This window comes from Pseudorasbora parva, chromosome 17 (genome assembly GCF_024679245.1).
Source record: "Pseudorasbora parva isolate DD20220531a chromosome 17, ASM2467924v1, whole genome shotgun sequence".
Lineage (NCBI taxonomy): Eukaryota > Metazoa > Chordata > Actinopteri > Cypriniformes > Gobionidae > Pseudorasbora > Pseudorasbora parva.
In genome coordinates, this window is record NC_090188.1 from 39,800,286 (window position 1) to 39,816,887 (window position 16,602).

The 16,602-nt window shown below is 39.7% G+C and overlaps 1 protein-coding gene across 1 annotated transcript; it reads left to right on the forward strand.

Annotated features, from left to right (window-relative positions):
- Positions 1-4,365: 4,365 nt before the first annotated feature.
- Positions 4,366-12,802, forward strand: bag2 (BCL2 associated athanogene 2). Its single transcript, XM_067421572.1, has 3 exons — positions 4,366-4,624; positions 8,987-9,096; positions 9,171-12,802. The coding sequence occupies exons 1-3, from the start codon at positions 4,503-4,505 to the stop codon at positions 9,563-9,565; spliced, it is 627 nt and encodes a 208-aa protein (XP_067277673.1). The 5' UTR covers positions 4,366-4,502; the 3' UTR covers positions 9,566-12,802.
- The last annotated feature ends 3,800 nt before the right edge of the window (positions 12,803-16,602 follow it).

Consider the following 16,602-nt stretch of genomic DNA (forward strand, 5'->3'; position numbering starts at 1 on the left):
AATGTTATCTTATACTGTTATAATCTAAATGGATATTAGCAAATCAACTATGTGCATGGAAAACATGTTTAATGTCAATTTGTATTACTCCTTAGAAGATTTTGATCATGACATGAAACTGGCTTTGTCCTTGAGTGCGGAGGAGGCCAAGAAATCAAAAGAGTTGGATATTGGTGGGTCATCATGATTATTTATATATATTATTAATTAATTAATTAATAATAATAATAATATTAAAATATATATATACATACACACACACACACACACGTTTGTTTTTGTGACATATGGGGACATTCCATAGGCGTAATAGTTTTTATACCGTACAAACCGTATTTTCTATCCCCTTACACTGCCCCTGCCCCTAAACCTACCCATCACACACACACACACACACACACACACACACACACACACACACACACACACACACACACACACACACACACACACACACACACACACACACACACAGCCCCTAAACCTACCCATCACAGGAAACATTCTGCATTTTGACTTTCTAAAAAAAACTCCTCCTGTATGATTTGTAAGCCTTTTGAAAAGTGGGGACATGGCCAGTGTCCTCATATTTCACCCTCTCCTGTAATACCTGTGTCATCATACCCATGGCATTATACACATTTGTGTCCTCATGCCACAAAAACATGCCCACACACACACACACACACACACACACACACACACACACACACACACACACACACACACACATATATATATAATAAATATAATTTTAAGGGTTGAGTTTATGAAATGCAAACAGTTATTATTAAATAAATTCTGATCAATTCTACTTGTAATAGCGATTGAAAACATGTTGTATCGGATGTTTTTCTTAATAGGTCTTTTGAGAAATTAAATAAAAATCAATACAATTTTCCTTAATGTTATTTTAGATCACATAAAGCTAAAAGGAATGTTTCAGGGCCACCTACACATTCGAAACAAATAATAGGCTAGGCCTAAAGCATACAAATGTCTTACCCACTGACCAAACATACGAAGAAAAAAAAATTCAAACCAGAAAATCTTAGGCTATATTAAAAGAAAATGTCTTTTTTTCGTTTTGGTTTTGTTAAACAGAAATAAGTAGCTGTTTTCTTTTTCAGAATTAATCAATTGAATAAATGACAGATAGAGATGCTGCACAACTTTCCATTTCTGACACTCTTGTCATCAAAAAGGAGAAAGTGTTATTTTAAAGGTGCACTATGCAACTTTCCGGTCACTGGAGGGCGCCTATTCTAAACAAAGGCGTAGATTGATGACGCAAAGTGTGAGCGCAGCATCTTGGGACATGTGAGCTTCTCCTCACAGCCGGTGGAAAATAGGACTCGGGCAGAAATCATGTTCATGCGGTTATTAACGTTACTGTAGTGAAGCAGAGCAGGAGCGAGTGTTGTGGAGCTGAGCACGGCTGCTGGAGCGATTGTTAAACACACGGCTCGCGAGCACCGGGACTTTTATTATGACGGGACGGGAGACAGTCGCCGGGCGCCTGCACTGATCCGCTCTTCCGGTTATGATTTTGAGGTAATGGAGCTCTGTTTATCATATTAGATACATTTAAGTGTGTTGAAAATAATGTTATGACGTTACTCTGTGCGTTCACTCGTTCACACTGCTAAGAGTAAAGCGCTCCTGCCAAATAAAAGCCGAAACCGAGGGTAGCGCAGATATGACGCAATTGACAGGCGACTCCCTCAAACGCTATGCTGAAACGTCCCGGTCCTTAGCTAAAATAGCAATTTTCTCACAATTTACAAATAGTTGGAAACATCTGGGATATTGTAGGTACTCAACTGAACAAAATATATAACACCGGCCTAGTGGTTTTTGGATATTTTACTGCAAAAATACTACATAGTGCACCTTTAAATAACAGGTAGCCACTGCTCTTACTATTCTGCTAAATGTTTAGGCTAATATGCTCGTAGCTATATGCGATTCCGCTGGAGATGTCATCGTCTATAATTCAATGTATAATATTTTAAAAACAGAAGAAGCACAAATGAAAATGTAACCAGCACAAACGATTGAGACTATTTTGCCGACGGTTTGCGCTGGGTGGGGGGACAACTTCACACAGGTCCTGAACCACACTAAGCAGTTTCGAGCCAGTGGTAAAATCAAATATTCACATGCTTATAACTTTGGATTTAGTTGAATTATTTTCACAAGAGTTTCCCAATTTCTGGCCGAGTCCAGCGATACCAAACATGCTAGTTTCCCTAAATTTGACACCTTTGTGTGTGAGGACCCATAAGAGCAGCGGTGCGACTGTTCCACTCGGTGCCGCTACAGCTGAACAAATCCTGAAATCGGCTCTAACTACAGTACCGTCGGTCTTCAAAACTGACCGGCAGTGTCTTCATCTCAGTTGCTATCATAGTCTATGATGATATTGGTGTACCTTGAAAAACATGGTCGCCATTTTAATTACAAAATGAAAGATCCAAAGCTGTAACTACGATAGTTTTGCTTATTGCTATATTTAACGACTGCTTTGGCATATCGTTACAAAACTCGGCACCATGCTCTGAAGTACTCACTACGTTTCAGGGCAGTGCCCACTTGTGGTCAAACATCGTAAGGACATTATATTATAAGCAATTACATCTCATTACAACTCAATGTATTAAGGGTTTTTTCAACCTTTTCTATTTTTTATTTGTCTCTTTAAATTGTTGTATTTGTGCTTTCGCTTATTTATTTTGCTTTAATGCTTATTGCTTTTTTATTGGTAAATGTAGTTCAACCATTCAAATAAATCCTTCCTTGTTCTGTGTAAGATTGATATTACAACAAAATGGGACAAAATATCATGATCAATTATCTGTATGGCAATACATATGGCAGTTTTCAAAAATGGTATCAAATATCGATATTTTTAAAGATATCGAAGTTCCAGTATCGTGACAACACTATTCGGTACTAAAGGAAGGTGTGTTATTTCTGAGGCGTGTGTATTTCTGCTGTGTGTGTGGGTGTGTGTATGTGTGTGTGTGTCGGAGGCTGTTCTTTCATTAATCAGATGTTTATTTTGCCAGCTTTGCATGCATGAAGAGTGTTATCATTGCGGGTATGTTTCATTTTCCCGAATCTCGGTCTCGGTGACATTTATTGTGATACATGAGGTTTTAGGAGGGTCTCAGGAGCACATGCGGTTCTGGGTTTGGGTGTGACCGCACAGATGTTGAATTTGTCAAGTTGAGCTTTGTGTCACGGCAGCATCATGATGTTAGAATGACGAATCACTGACTGGGAGAATAACACATCGGATTGATCCATGCATTAGTTTTTATAACGAGATAACTGATCTGATGTTTTTCTCATTTTGCAGAGCTGGAAGAAGCCTTGAAAAGAAGCTTACAGGAGTTTTGATTTTCCAACGTCGTCCATGCACTGTAGTCGTTAAACGTGTATTTCTTTTCTTTTCTGTGTTTTTCTTTTAAGTTTAAATAAAGGAAAATAATAAAATGCCTATTGCCTATTCCTGTTGGAGCAAACCCATTGTGTTCTGGTTATTGTCTTTTCTCTGATGTCATTTTGGCCCTTGCCTTGACCCTAAAAATGAATCCCACCCTCCTGAGAGGTGAACTCCCCCGCTTGAGTCTGGAGGAGTGAATTACCAAGGGAAGTTCCAGCCCATGTTTGGAGATGTTACTCAAGAGAGCTGGAAACCGCTAGAACGTGGTCGATAGCGCTGAGGAGTCAACCGATTCATTTAAGAGAGTCGGTTCTTTTGGACAATTCATTTCAACGAACCGGTTGATTCACTGATTCTGATAAAAGTTGTCCGCATGGGTCGTGTTCGTTTGAGTTGATACATTAATATTTTGTTGGTTCTGTAACCTAATACTGTTTATCGCTATTTAAAAAAATATATGCTATATTACTTTTAATTTAGAAATATTAAGAAGTAATAATAATAATAGATTTTATTTGTAACGCACTTTTTTTCATTCTGAAGAATCTCAAAGTGCTACAAGAGAAAATAACAAAAATGAATAAAAAGTCAAAATAAATAAAACGAACACATGAAAGCCTTCCTGAACAGAAACGTCTTCAGTTCTGCTTTGAAATGGTCCATGCTCTGTAATACACTAGTAATAATAATAATAATAATACATTTTATTTATAATGCACTTTATATTAAACAAAATCTCAAAGTGCTAGTTCAATAGCTTGCACCACTATTTCATCTGTAAAGCGTCCCATTTTGGCGCTGGTAATCTCTAACTTGCAGTTTTGTGCCAGATAAATGGCACAAAAACGGTTACATGTCACCAACTTTACATTTTCACAGTTCGGTGTTTTGCAAACGCTATGCGAGTCGATTCAACTGAATCATTTTAAGTGAACGATTCACTCGTGCACCGGACATCGCTATATTGCTCGGGTGTGCTGCCCTGGTGTGGTATATGTCCTACAGATCACTGAACCCGTGAAAACATTCATTAACGCGACGAGCAGCAGTCATGGCACAAGCTAAAATTAACGCTAAAATGAACGATGCATCTAAAGGCAAATTCTCCCGAACCATGTCAATGGCGGACCGGTCCGGACGCTTACTGGAAAATCTGGATCAGATCGAAATGAGGTGAGATCAATATTGACTAAATAGAGCCACACGGACTTGACTTCTCCCAAGTAATCTGAAAAGGTTTGCTTAAACCGTGACAGTTTTTAGAACATCGCAAATGCAACTTTTTATTGCACAAACAGTCCTGTAGACACTAGAACAAAAGATACCATGATTCCGTCTGCAAACTAAATACCCACTTTATATGAAATGTCTTTACTAGTAGGTCTATGCACTAACATTTAAATAAATCATTGAGACACTGCACTGTTTTTACACTGGGCATGATGTTATTTGACACGTATAAAGCGTGACGATATGACTGTTGTCTCAAGGGCTGTAGAAGTCAAAGCAGTGATATTTTATGTTGATACAAAAACTTAAAAGTAAGAATGCTTATGAATTCTGTCCTCCAAACTAAAATTCCAGAATTGTAAGGTAAGATTACACAATAAAAACCACATTATCATGCACGAGACCAGTAAAGGTGCATTTGAACTGAGCTGTTTTCAGGACAGCTGACATTGTCATTTACAGGTATTCAGTGCCTTTTGGACATCACAATTTAGAAAATCAAACTCTGTTTTTAAAAGTCATTTTTGTGTAATCATTATGTGATGTTAAACATATGAAAAGAAAAAGAAAAAAGATTTTGAGTACGGTTGGTTAAATAAATGTAACCATTTAATAAACAAAATCAATGTAATGGTAGTTAAAAAATGTCCACCCTGTTAGGGACAAATGGACAATGAGTACTTTATAAGAACTTTAATTGAAGTTTTTTTTTCAGACGTGTCCTTTTGTCCCTTTAAGTGCAAATGAGTTATTAAATTCATAGAAATGTATATTACGTATGAATTGTACTTACTTTCCCACAAATGCTTAATTTTACATTTTTCTTTTTCAGATACAAAATTCCTAGAATCATATTCTTGTTCACTTTTTAAAGTGAACGATACTCTACGATACGATAGTTTAACGATACTCTAAGATACTCCAATAAATTTTCATTGTGAATGAATTATTTGTATTTTTGTGCTATTTTTATTAAATTAGTGTACGAAACTGCTTAACTGGGTGGATGAAGTAATAACAGAGTGGACAAAATAATAAATAGGTGGACAATGCATTTTATTGTCATTTAATTATTTTAGCTGTGTTTATGAATTTATTGTAAAAACAACAACTGCTTAACAGGGTGGACAAAATAATAAAAGGGTGGACCATAGACTGTAAAAAAAAATATGGACCTTGTGTCTGGGACGTTACCCGTAGGTTTCTGAAGAGCAGTTTTTAACATAGACAGTAAAAGAAATGGACCGAGCGATCCCATTGCCTTCTACGGCGTTAAGTGATGTCAGTATAGGGGCACTCACTTCCTGATGGCTGAGCGAACTGCGCAGGCTCAGACTGAGCTTGACGACGTAGATGTGACGTGAGCCTCCTGTCTGACAGCTGTAGGTCTTCTAGTAGTTGTGGAAAGTGAAAGCTGAATCACGTTGTTTAAATATTTTCTCCCGTTGCTTTTGGCTCACTATGGGCTTCTCCCCATTCTTCCCCCTTGACTTTATCAGACTTTATGTCTCCACGTCCCCCAGACTGTCTCCTAGACAGTAAAAGATTGCCTGCGAGCGTCTCCTCAGGTCTATACGATAATTTCTCAACTGTGCGACAGGGTCGCGTTGGTTATGACGCAATCGTTAGCCTATTTTTACAAAAACAGCTTCTGCGGGGCGATAGTGTAAGATACAAGGTAATGGAGCCTTTTATGCATTGTCGTGTTTCTTTAGAAATAAACAATGGACAAATGGAGTCTTTAAACGCCTCAGATGTAAAGTTATTCACTGTCAAAGTGACTCAAAAATGAATGGGAGTCAATGGGATGCTAACAGCAGGTGATGGCTTGGTTAGCAATGGCCGCCCCTAGGGGTGGAACGCTTTCCGAGCGCTAGATTACCCCCTTGGTTTTGAAGCCTCAATGTTGTCCATCGCCATCTTGTCATCGCGCGTCACTCCGGGAGGCGGGACGTGGGCGGAGCTGAGGTGACGTGACGACTAACAGACAGCAGACAAACGGCTATCCATCTGTCACTCAAAGTGGCCACGCCCTTAATTATGCAGAACTTTGAGGCTTTATATAATGTAAACGAATGAGTTATAAAAAATATTCACCCCCCTCAGTTGTCATTAAGGCAAAATGAACTGTTTATACAAGATACATTTTTGTACCAGGCTGTAAACAAAACAAAAATTCTGCTGTAAAATGTAGCCTTTTAACATGGAGCTCTGAGATTCTGCTCCCTACTGGAGCCTGTCTCTAGCGGCCAGCGGATGAACTTTAGTTTAAGTCACTTTTCTTTATTTGCTTCAACATAAACTAGGGGAGGTCGCCGCTTAGGCACATACAAGTGGTGTAAAAAAGTGGATGGATCGATGATTTCCTTTCTCTCACATACAACCACTTACAGTAATGCTTTTGTTTGAATTGGATTTTGATAGGAACCAATGTTAAACATTACCAAAGAACCTAAAAACAGTACTTTATCAAGTATAAATTACTTTCACAATCACTGTTCACTCTCAGTGTCCCCACTGTTAGCTCCGGGTGGACATTCAGACCTTAAATCAGCCTCTGCAGCGTCTGAGCAAAACCAGCAAACATAAATACACAATAGTTTTCATTGCAATTTTAAAAATATAACTTTTTTTTCATATTTCCATTAACAGAGTGGATGTTGAGGCTGCTGACTACATCAAATTTGAAAGATAAAATTGCAGATCTCACTCACTTGCCCAAGTTGTTTTTCCTCTAAAGTGATGACAGCGTTACGCTATGATGTCATTTAGCTTTCCCAGCCTCCATTAGAAGGGGAGCGCTCAGAAACAGTGGACAGAAACTCGAGGGACACGCCTAAACCCTTTATTATAATTGTTAATAAATGTAATAATTGAAAAACTGTATACATTAGAGATAATCATTAGAGATAATCATTACTGATATATCCAAGAATGTCAAAATGTGGGGTAAAATCACGTATAGTAAGTGTTGTATTTTCATAAATGTGGGATACATAGGAATAATGGAGATACACAGATCAGGCATTATTACCATCTTCCTAATATTGTGCTGGTGCCAAAACAGGCCTGACCCATCGAGGCATGGACTCCACCAGACTCCTGAAGGTGTGCTGTGGTATCTGGTTCCAAGATGTTAGCAGCAGATCCTTTAAGTCCTGTAATTTGTGAGGTGGGGCCTCCACAGATGCTCGATTGGACTGAGATTTGGGGAATTTGGAGGCCAAGTCAACACCTCAAACTCGTGCTCCTCAAACCATTCCTCAACCATTTTTGGTTTGTGTCAGGAGCATTATCCTGCTGATAGAGCCACAGCCACCAGGAAATACCGTTTCCATGAAAAGGTGTACATGGTCTACAACATTTAGGTAGGTGGTACGTGTCAAAGTAACATCCACATGGATGGAGGACCCAAGGTTTCCCAGCAGAACATTGCCCAAAGCATCACACTGCCTCCGCCGGCTCGCTTTCTTCCCATAGTGCATCCTGGGGCCATGTGTTCGCCAGGTACGCCACGCACCCAGCCATCCACGTGATGTAAAAGAAAACCTGATTCCTCAGACCAGGCCACCTTCTTCCATTGCTCCGTGGTCCAATTCTGATGCTCACGTGCCACTGTTGGTGCTTTTGCCGGGGTCAGGGGTCAGCATGGGCACCCTGACTGGTCTATGCCGCTCCATACGCAACAAACTGAGATGCTCTGTGTATTCTGACACATTTCTGTCAGAACCAGCATTAACTTCTGGAGCAGTTTGAGCTCCAGTAGCTCGTCTGTTTGATCGGACCACAAGGGCCAGCCTTCACTCCCCACGTGCATCAATGAGCCTTGGCCGCCCATGACCCTGTGGCCGGTTCTCCACTGTTCCTCTTGGAGCACTTTTGATAGATACTGACCACTGCAGACCGGGAACAGCCCACAAGAGCAGCAGTTTTGGAGATGTTCTGACCCAGTCGTCTAGCCGTCACAATTTGGCCCTTGTCAAACTCGCTCAAATCCTCACGCTTGCCCATTTTTCCTGCTTCTAAAACATCAACTTTGAGGACAAAATGTCCACTTGCTGCCTAATATATCCCACCCACTGACAGGTGCCGTGACGAAGAGATCACCAGTGTTCTTCACTTCACCTGTCATAATGTTATGCCTGATCTGTGTATATGGTGGTTTAAAGTGCTGTAAAATGTCTCCAATGATTTTTTTAAATCGACTCTAACATGCTGAGTGTTCGAATCCCAGGAATGAGTTTATATTTGCATGTTTTGCTTTGTATTTCACAATTGTTTGACAGAGTTGTATGTCGATCTCAGGGTGGAGGCTCTGCGTGAGGAAGCCACTGCTATGGAGCAGGAGAGAGAGAGCTTGATCGAGATGATCCAGTCCATACAAAACAGCCAGGAAATGAGGAGCATCTGTGACGGTACGCCTGCTGTGCAAAGCATTTGCGGCTTCTAATGGATCACGTGTAAAACATCATCTGACCTTATGTTTCAGGGGAAAGGGAAGAGCTCTCTCTGACCGCCACGAGACTCATGGGCAGGGCGTTAACAGTGCACGTTTCCGTGGATACCATCCGAAACGGCCAGCAGGAAGAGGCCCTGAAGAAAGCCATAGCAATTATTGATGAGATCGCCGCTAAGATGCTGGAAGACATGGAGGCGTCCAGAAAGAGGCTGCAGGCCCTTTACGCCGCGTGTGTGACGGACGCTCCTCCGGTGCCTGTTGACCAGAAGTTTCAGAGCGTCGTGATCAGCTGCGCCCTGGAGGACCAGAAGAAGATCAAGAGGCGTCTCGAGACCCTCATCAGGAACGTGGACAATGCAGAGAAAACCATTAAAGTCATGGATAACCAAAACGTTGATCTTTCTAGTCTTGCTAATGGCAAATAGAGTGCCTGCCCGCGTTTCAGCCGTACTATTTTTCCCATAGGGATTTTTAAAAAGAAGTTCAGATAATGATGCATCAATGTCCAAACGGATCTTTATAAAAATTCACATTATTGTTGCAGATGAACTATAACACGGATAACATTACGTAATATATTTAACACATTTTGATTATTATTCACTCGAACCCTTTATTAAACCTCTCTATTTAACTGCCAGTCACGAACACCCACCATGTTTGTAGTTTTTAACACTTTTTACTCATGTTTGTAGTTCTGAACCGAATCCTCCTCCAAAGTGCAAGAGTGCATGGATCCACACTTGGAAAAATTACCAGAAAATGTACTTTTGACGTACTCTTTTCAACATACTATGCTCTGGGACACTTCTAATCTCACATACCATCTCGGATAGATTGTATGGACATTGGGACGCAGGGTGATTCGTTCAGCAATGAAACGAGTCAACTCTTTACGAGTGAGTCATTGAATCATTCACTCAAAAAAAATTAAAATTACTAAAAAAAAACAAGTTTGAATTGACTGCAGCAATTAAAATTTTGTCAGAAACTCTAGTAAATGACGTTATTAACAAAGGGACACAGGGTTATTTTTGTAGGACAACCTGGAAGTTCCCTCAACAAAAACCTAATAGGATTTTTCCATTGGCTTTTTTTTTTGTTTAGTGCCAAAAAAAGGTTGGGGACTAACAAAAGTTTATAAAACTCCACTTATGTAGTAAAATGTTATGAATTTTGAAGCCTAAATCCAATCGGCTAAACGCAGGATATTCACCTTTTCCTATGCCCCATGATGCTTTGGTCAAATTATGGGAGTGACTTTTGTTAAGCTGTGAACGATCAGCGAAAGGTTATCTCTAATGCGCAATAATAACGATTTTCAAAAATTGGGATCAATGAGATAGTTATTCCACTCACCCTTGAACCATTAACACATTACTAGAACAGACCATGAATATGTCCGAATAAAATGTGGAAATATTTATATAGCTTGTGTTCACCATAGACCTTCTGCAACAGAAAAAACCGAGCAGAAAAAGAGCACTTCAAATGCCCAAATAAAACAAAAGCAAAGTCTGAATCTGAAATCGCTCCTAGGGCACTATCTGAGGGGACAGCCATTTGCAGTGGTGTCTGAAACCATAGTGGACGTCTATCCCATAATGCACCACGATAATGCGCGTACAGCTGATGTACAGACTGCTGTCTGATGCACTCACTGGTTTTTTTATGCACTCCTTCAAGTGAACCATATTACTTGACTAACATAGGAAATAGTGAATGAGGGTTTAGTGTGTGCAACTTGCACACACAAAAAAATGCGCGCACACACACGCACACATACTCCCTCTCTCACACACTCTCACTCTCGCTCTCTCTCACACACACACACACACACACAGATATGTAAAGTTGTTGTTAAATTATTTACCACTGATAGTCTCTCGGTCACATGCATATTTATTTATCATTTACTTTTAACTTACAGAACAAAGCTGCACTGATCATAACCTTGTGTTATAATGACCGCTATGTTGGACTCTGACCCCTGACAGTTTCTTATGTTGTAGTTTTATTAGCCAGCGTGGTTCTGTTCAGATCCGGCTTTCCAGCTGAAGCTCACGAATATGATTTCTCTGGTGTGTGTTTGTGTATTTTTAGCGCAGCTGCTCGTGGCTTTCCTGCTTACTCTCTACATTCTAATTAGAACGCCGGACTCTCGGCTCGCTGGGAATCTCACATGAGGACGTCAGGCTTTATAGAGTTAAACTGGCCAGTGCAGTGATGCACCTTTAAGGGCTCTCAGGGGCAGTTTACGTGACACCGTTTTCAACTAAAGGGGTTTTGGGGGGCCTAAAAACACAAACTTTTGAAAACAGGTTTCAAAGTGCAACCCTGCGCTCGCCTGACAAGCCGGACCCACATCAAGATGTTTGGTCTGGAAACTCACCATTAACAGCTCAATCCGAGGGGCGGATGAACGGTTGTCTGTCAAACTCCCTCTGCACGCGATAGGATAGCGCTACACCAACCAGAGCAACGAAGGTGAAGCAGAACTCGCTGATAGATTAAACATTCGCCGTATCCGGTCGGCAAAACTCCGAACACATCTTCCCTTTTTAAGAATGACTTCAGTGCCGTTCTTTGTTCTTTTCTCAGAGAAAAGCTTAACTCCAAGTCTTCCAGAGTCGCAGTCAAAGCTGATTCGAAAGACCGCCGTTCGCCAGTTTCTGTGTTTACTAGAACCACGCAAACGCAACTCAGCCGTCGTCATTATGGCCCCGCCCACCGACTCTATACACGATGTGATTGGTCCGGCAAGAGTAAGGCAATTACAGCTCAGAACTGTATTGAGAGTTGCTAGACGACACTCGTGGCAGATTAGATTTGCTGCCGCTAGGGTCCGTCTAGATTTCTAGGCTACCTGAGTGTCTCAAATGAAGAACCCCAGAGGGTAATTGTGTAGTTAAATCTAACAGCTGATTGGTTGATTGTAATCCATTACATCCATTTCTATTAAAGTCATGTGACACTATCAAGATGAATTTGTTCTGAGGTCTTGTCATATTTTATTTCCATTTATAAGATTGACACATAAAAAAAACACAAAGTCAAACGACTACAATTGATTCTTTATTTTGTCATTTTGAACAACCACCCAACAACCCAAAAACAGAACGGAGCGATCGATCACCTGTGGAATCATGTGACTTTAAAACAATCACTTCAAATGACAGAAAACCCGCAGGTAGTGATGGAGCTGGGATACTCTTAAAGGGTTAGTTCAACCAAAAAGGAAAATTATTTGATTAATTCCTCACCCTCACATTGAAAGCTGAGAAAGGCTTCAGAAAGGCCTCCGTTGGCATTCAGTCCATTCCCACTCACAAGACCCATAAAGGCACTAAAGACGACGATAGAAAGTCCATCTCACTACAGTGGCTGAACAATCATTTTACAATACGATGAAAAAAGTTATTGTGCGCACAAAAATCAAAATGACGACTTTATCCACCAAGTTATTGACGTGAACTCGACGCATGCGCGAGAATATGACGCAGCTCCACCGTTCATGACCCGAAAGAGGAGGAGCGCCGCTATCACGTGAGTTCACGTCTGAGACCTACGCGGAAGGGATAAAGTCAATATTTAGATTTTTTTTTGCGCACAAATACTATTTTCGTCGCATTGTAACATTATTGTTCAGCCACTGTAGTGAGATTGACTTTGTATCGACGTCTTTAGTGCCTTTATGGGTCTTGTGAGTGGGAATGTACTGAATGCCAACGGAGGCCTTTCTGAAGCCTTTCTCAGCTTTCAACAAAAATATCTTCATTTGCGTTCTGAAGATGAACGAAGGCGGGTGTCCAACGACATGAGGGCGAATAATTAATGAAATAATTTTCATTTTTGGGTGAACTAACCCTTTAATATCTGCTAGAAGTCATCGATGCATTAGTAGAAAGAAGACTGTGGGAAACTAAAACCATCCTTCCTGTTTATTTCAGATAAGCTATAGCAATAACATGAGGGATTCTCCCAGATCAATAAAGTGCCTTTAGTCCACTGTGAACGTCAGTAACGCCAGCTCTAGCGCTGTAAACATGAAGGCCGGCGTGGAGGAGTACCGTTTCCACATTCAAACATCAATGCAAGGCATGCGTTTCATAATTAAATACAATCAATCAAAAGTTAAGCCACGTGGAACGAAGAAACCTGCGGAAAACTGATCCATGTCCAGTCCATCAGAGATTAAACTGTGGAAAGGTTCTCAGTGAGGGAATGTCGGGCTGATGGATCCACATTTAGTAAAACATTTAGCACATTAATCTTCAAAAACATCAGTTCAAATGATTTCTGCTGTCACTTTCCAATGGCTTCAGTGGTTAAGGCTCCGGAGCTTTGGGAGGCTAGTTTTAGTCATAAATCCTCAAGGAATCTGAAACATGAACGTCTGTACATATATAAAGCCTAATGCCGTCTTAAACCGCTGAGGAATCAGTGATGATCTTCATAACCACTACTCTGAGAACTACAGTTTTATGTTTATTGTAATGTCATGGTTGCGGGAGGATGCTGACAGTATCTCACTTATTAAATAAATGAGATATAAAAGAAATGAGTTTCATAATGCAAAAATATGTAAGCGATAACGTGTACTAGCAGTGAGAAGGGCTGGGCGACACGCTGGACGTTCACTACACATTCATGATCATTTATAGTTTGTCCTACAGAAGAGCGCTCGGTGCATCGGATACAAACTTAAAGGACAACTCCGGTGAGAAATGACCCTAGGTGTAATTAAAAGATGGTTGCAGGGTAGATCGTTCTCTGGGATGCGTTTTCATGAAAATCGAATGTAAAGAGTTTTATTTCTAAAAACAGATTCGCTTATAACGCTTGTCTATGGGGCAACGGGTAAGTGAAATTAAATCGCTAGTTAATACCACTAACAAGGCTCAGAATAGCCTCACACTAACACTGTAGCATAATGAGGGTCCCTACATGCAAACCGAAGCATTGAGAACTTTGTAAGTGAACAAACAGTTTAATAAGAAGATACTTTATCAACACAGTACATTACACGTTCACGGACAGCAGCCATCTTGGAAAACAGTCTCGACTCATCGAGCCACGAGTGCTCTGCTAAGTGATGAACTGTGACTTGGAATCTCATATGGTCCGCTGTTTCCGGAAGAAAGCACTGAACGCAACAGAGAAAATAAATAAATACAAATAAAAATGTCCATATTATTACATTTCACAAACTTAATTCCTATCGACCAGCTCACTTAGAACAGCGCTCGTGGATCGATTCGTCGAGACTATTTTCCAAGATGGCGCCTGTCCGTGAACGCGTTATGCACTGTCTTTATAAAGTATCTTCTTATTAAACTGTTTGTTCACTTACAATGTTCTCAATGCTTCGGTTTGCCTGTAGGGACTCTCATTATGCTCCCGTGTTAGTCTGAGGCTATTTTGAGCCTTGTTAGTGGTATTAACTAGCGATTTAATTTCACGTACCCTGTGCCCCATAGACAAGCGTTATAAGCTAATCTGTTTTTAGAGATAAAACTCTTTACATTCGATTTTCATGAAAACGCATCCCAGAGAACGATCTACTCCGTAACCGTCTGTTAATTACCCCTAGGGTCATTTCTCACCGGAGTTGTCCTTTAAGAAACTGTAATTTATGAATAATAAGGCAGTGGTCACTGACCTCACGGTAAATCTATATCTTTTACGTGGTATTTAAAACTTTAATATTGAAAACAAAAGCAATAGTTTGTCAGGATGGTCATTCATTTCTCAAGTATTGGATTGTTCAGTAAAACGATTAATAGATTAATACTAATAGAAGAATTACATAACCGACTGTTACTTGAATAGGTCAAAACTCAATTTTTCTAAACCTCTTTATAGTTTTTATAATGTTGTATTTCTGTTTTAGTTAGTATATCAGGTTAAGCTAAAGCTTCAAATAAATGTAAGTTTATTTAATTAACATTTATTTAATTTAAAGTAATGAATATTGTGTAATGGTTTTAGCTAACCATGGGCGTCGGAGCCATTGTGTGTGTGTGGGACAAGACCAACCCACTTTTTACGACCAACGATAGATACTGAACCCACACACATTTATCGTCTCTAATTCAGCACGTTTACCTACCCCTAACCGATAAACACTTATTAAACACGTTAGACACTTTATTTCCACTTTCCTAATATTTTCTCCATTTTAATTGAAAATAAAAGCCTTTCTGATCTTATATGTGATGGGAAAAGGGAGTAGAGCGAGTTCGAGAAAAGGCAGATGCCATGCGTCTTACCCCTACACTATAGCCACGGTAAATAACTGTGATTTCCGCCATTTTGTCTGGCCCAATCAATCGTTTAGTAAACGGCGATATATTTGTATTTAATGTAAATGACATCTAACGTTACTCCAGTAAAAAAAAATCTGAGACCGGACCCACCCACTGTGTATTTGCTTCCAACGCCCATGTAGTGTTCTATTATAACCCTGACACTTTAAAATAAAACTAGGCTAATGCTGTGGATGAAACTGATGAGAAAATAACTTATGATTAATAATACACCATCAGTGTTTGAAAAAGAAACTATTATAAGAATATGATTGTTTTAAAATAGCTCGAGTGGATGAACGCCGCTAAAGTCAAGCGGTTTAATAGACTCAACCAAACACATCTCATATGAGATTATTCAGATTTATACTCAAAAGTTTACACACCCCTTGTAGAATCTGCATAAATGATAATGATTTTAATAAGATAATACAAAATGAAATGTTATTTTTTATTTAGTGCTGTCCTGAGACAAAAATAAGATTTTTAGATGTTGTCAGCAACACACAAAAGCTGAATTTGAGGTAAAACGTATTATTAAACGTATTATTTAACTTATTGAGTTTGAAGATTAAGGTAAATTGTGCTTAATTTTGTTCTTCCGGGAAACATGCATCTTCTATTGTTTCCGAAGGGCAGTACTAAATGAAAATGTTTTATCTTTAAACAAAATAAGAAAAATTTGGACAAAGTTTTCAATGGTTCATGAACTCTGCATGGGTCAGTGTAATAAATTCAGCTATATATTTTTATGCAAATTATATCTTATTCAGGACAGCACTGAATAAAAAATTAAATGCATTTTCTATGATCTCTCTTATTGTTAAAATTATTCAGATTTTCACATATTCTGCAAGGGGTGTATTTGAGCACGACTGTATATGAGATTATTAAAATACAACTTATTAAAATGCACAAAAGGACAGTCCAGAATGTGTAACTCCCGTTGTGGATGCGCAGAGGCACAGAGGATTCACACATTCTAGTGTGTGTGTGTGTGTGTGTGTGACAGATCGGCGCCGCACATCGTGCACTTTACTGTACTTTCATTATCAAAGAGATCCCAGGCATCATTGTGTGCTTTCAAAGCTATAGTTTGTCCTCCGGTCTGTAGTCTCTGGGCCAATCAGACCTCAGGTGCCGCCCAAAATGGC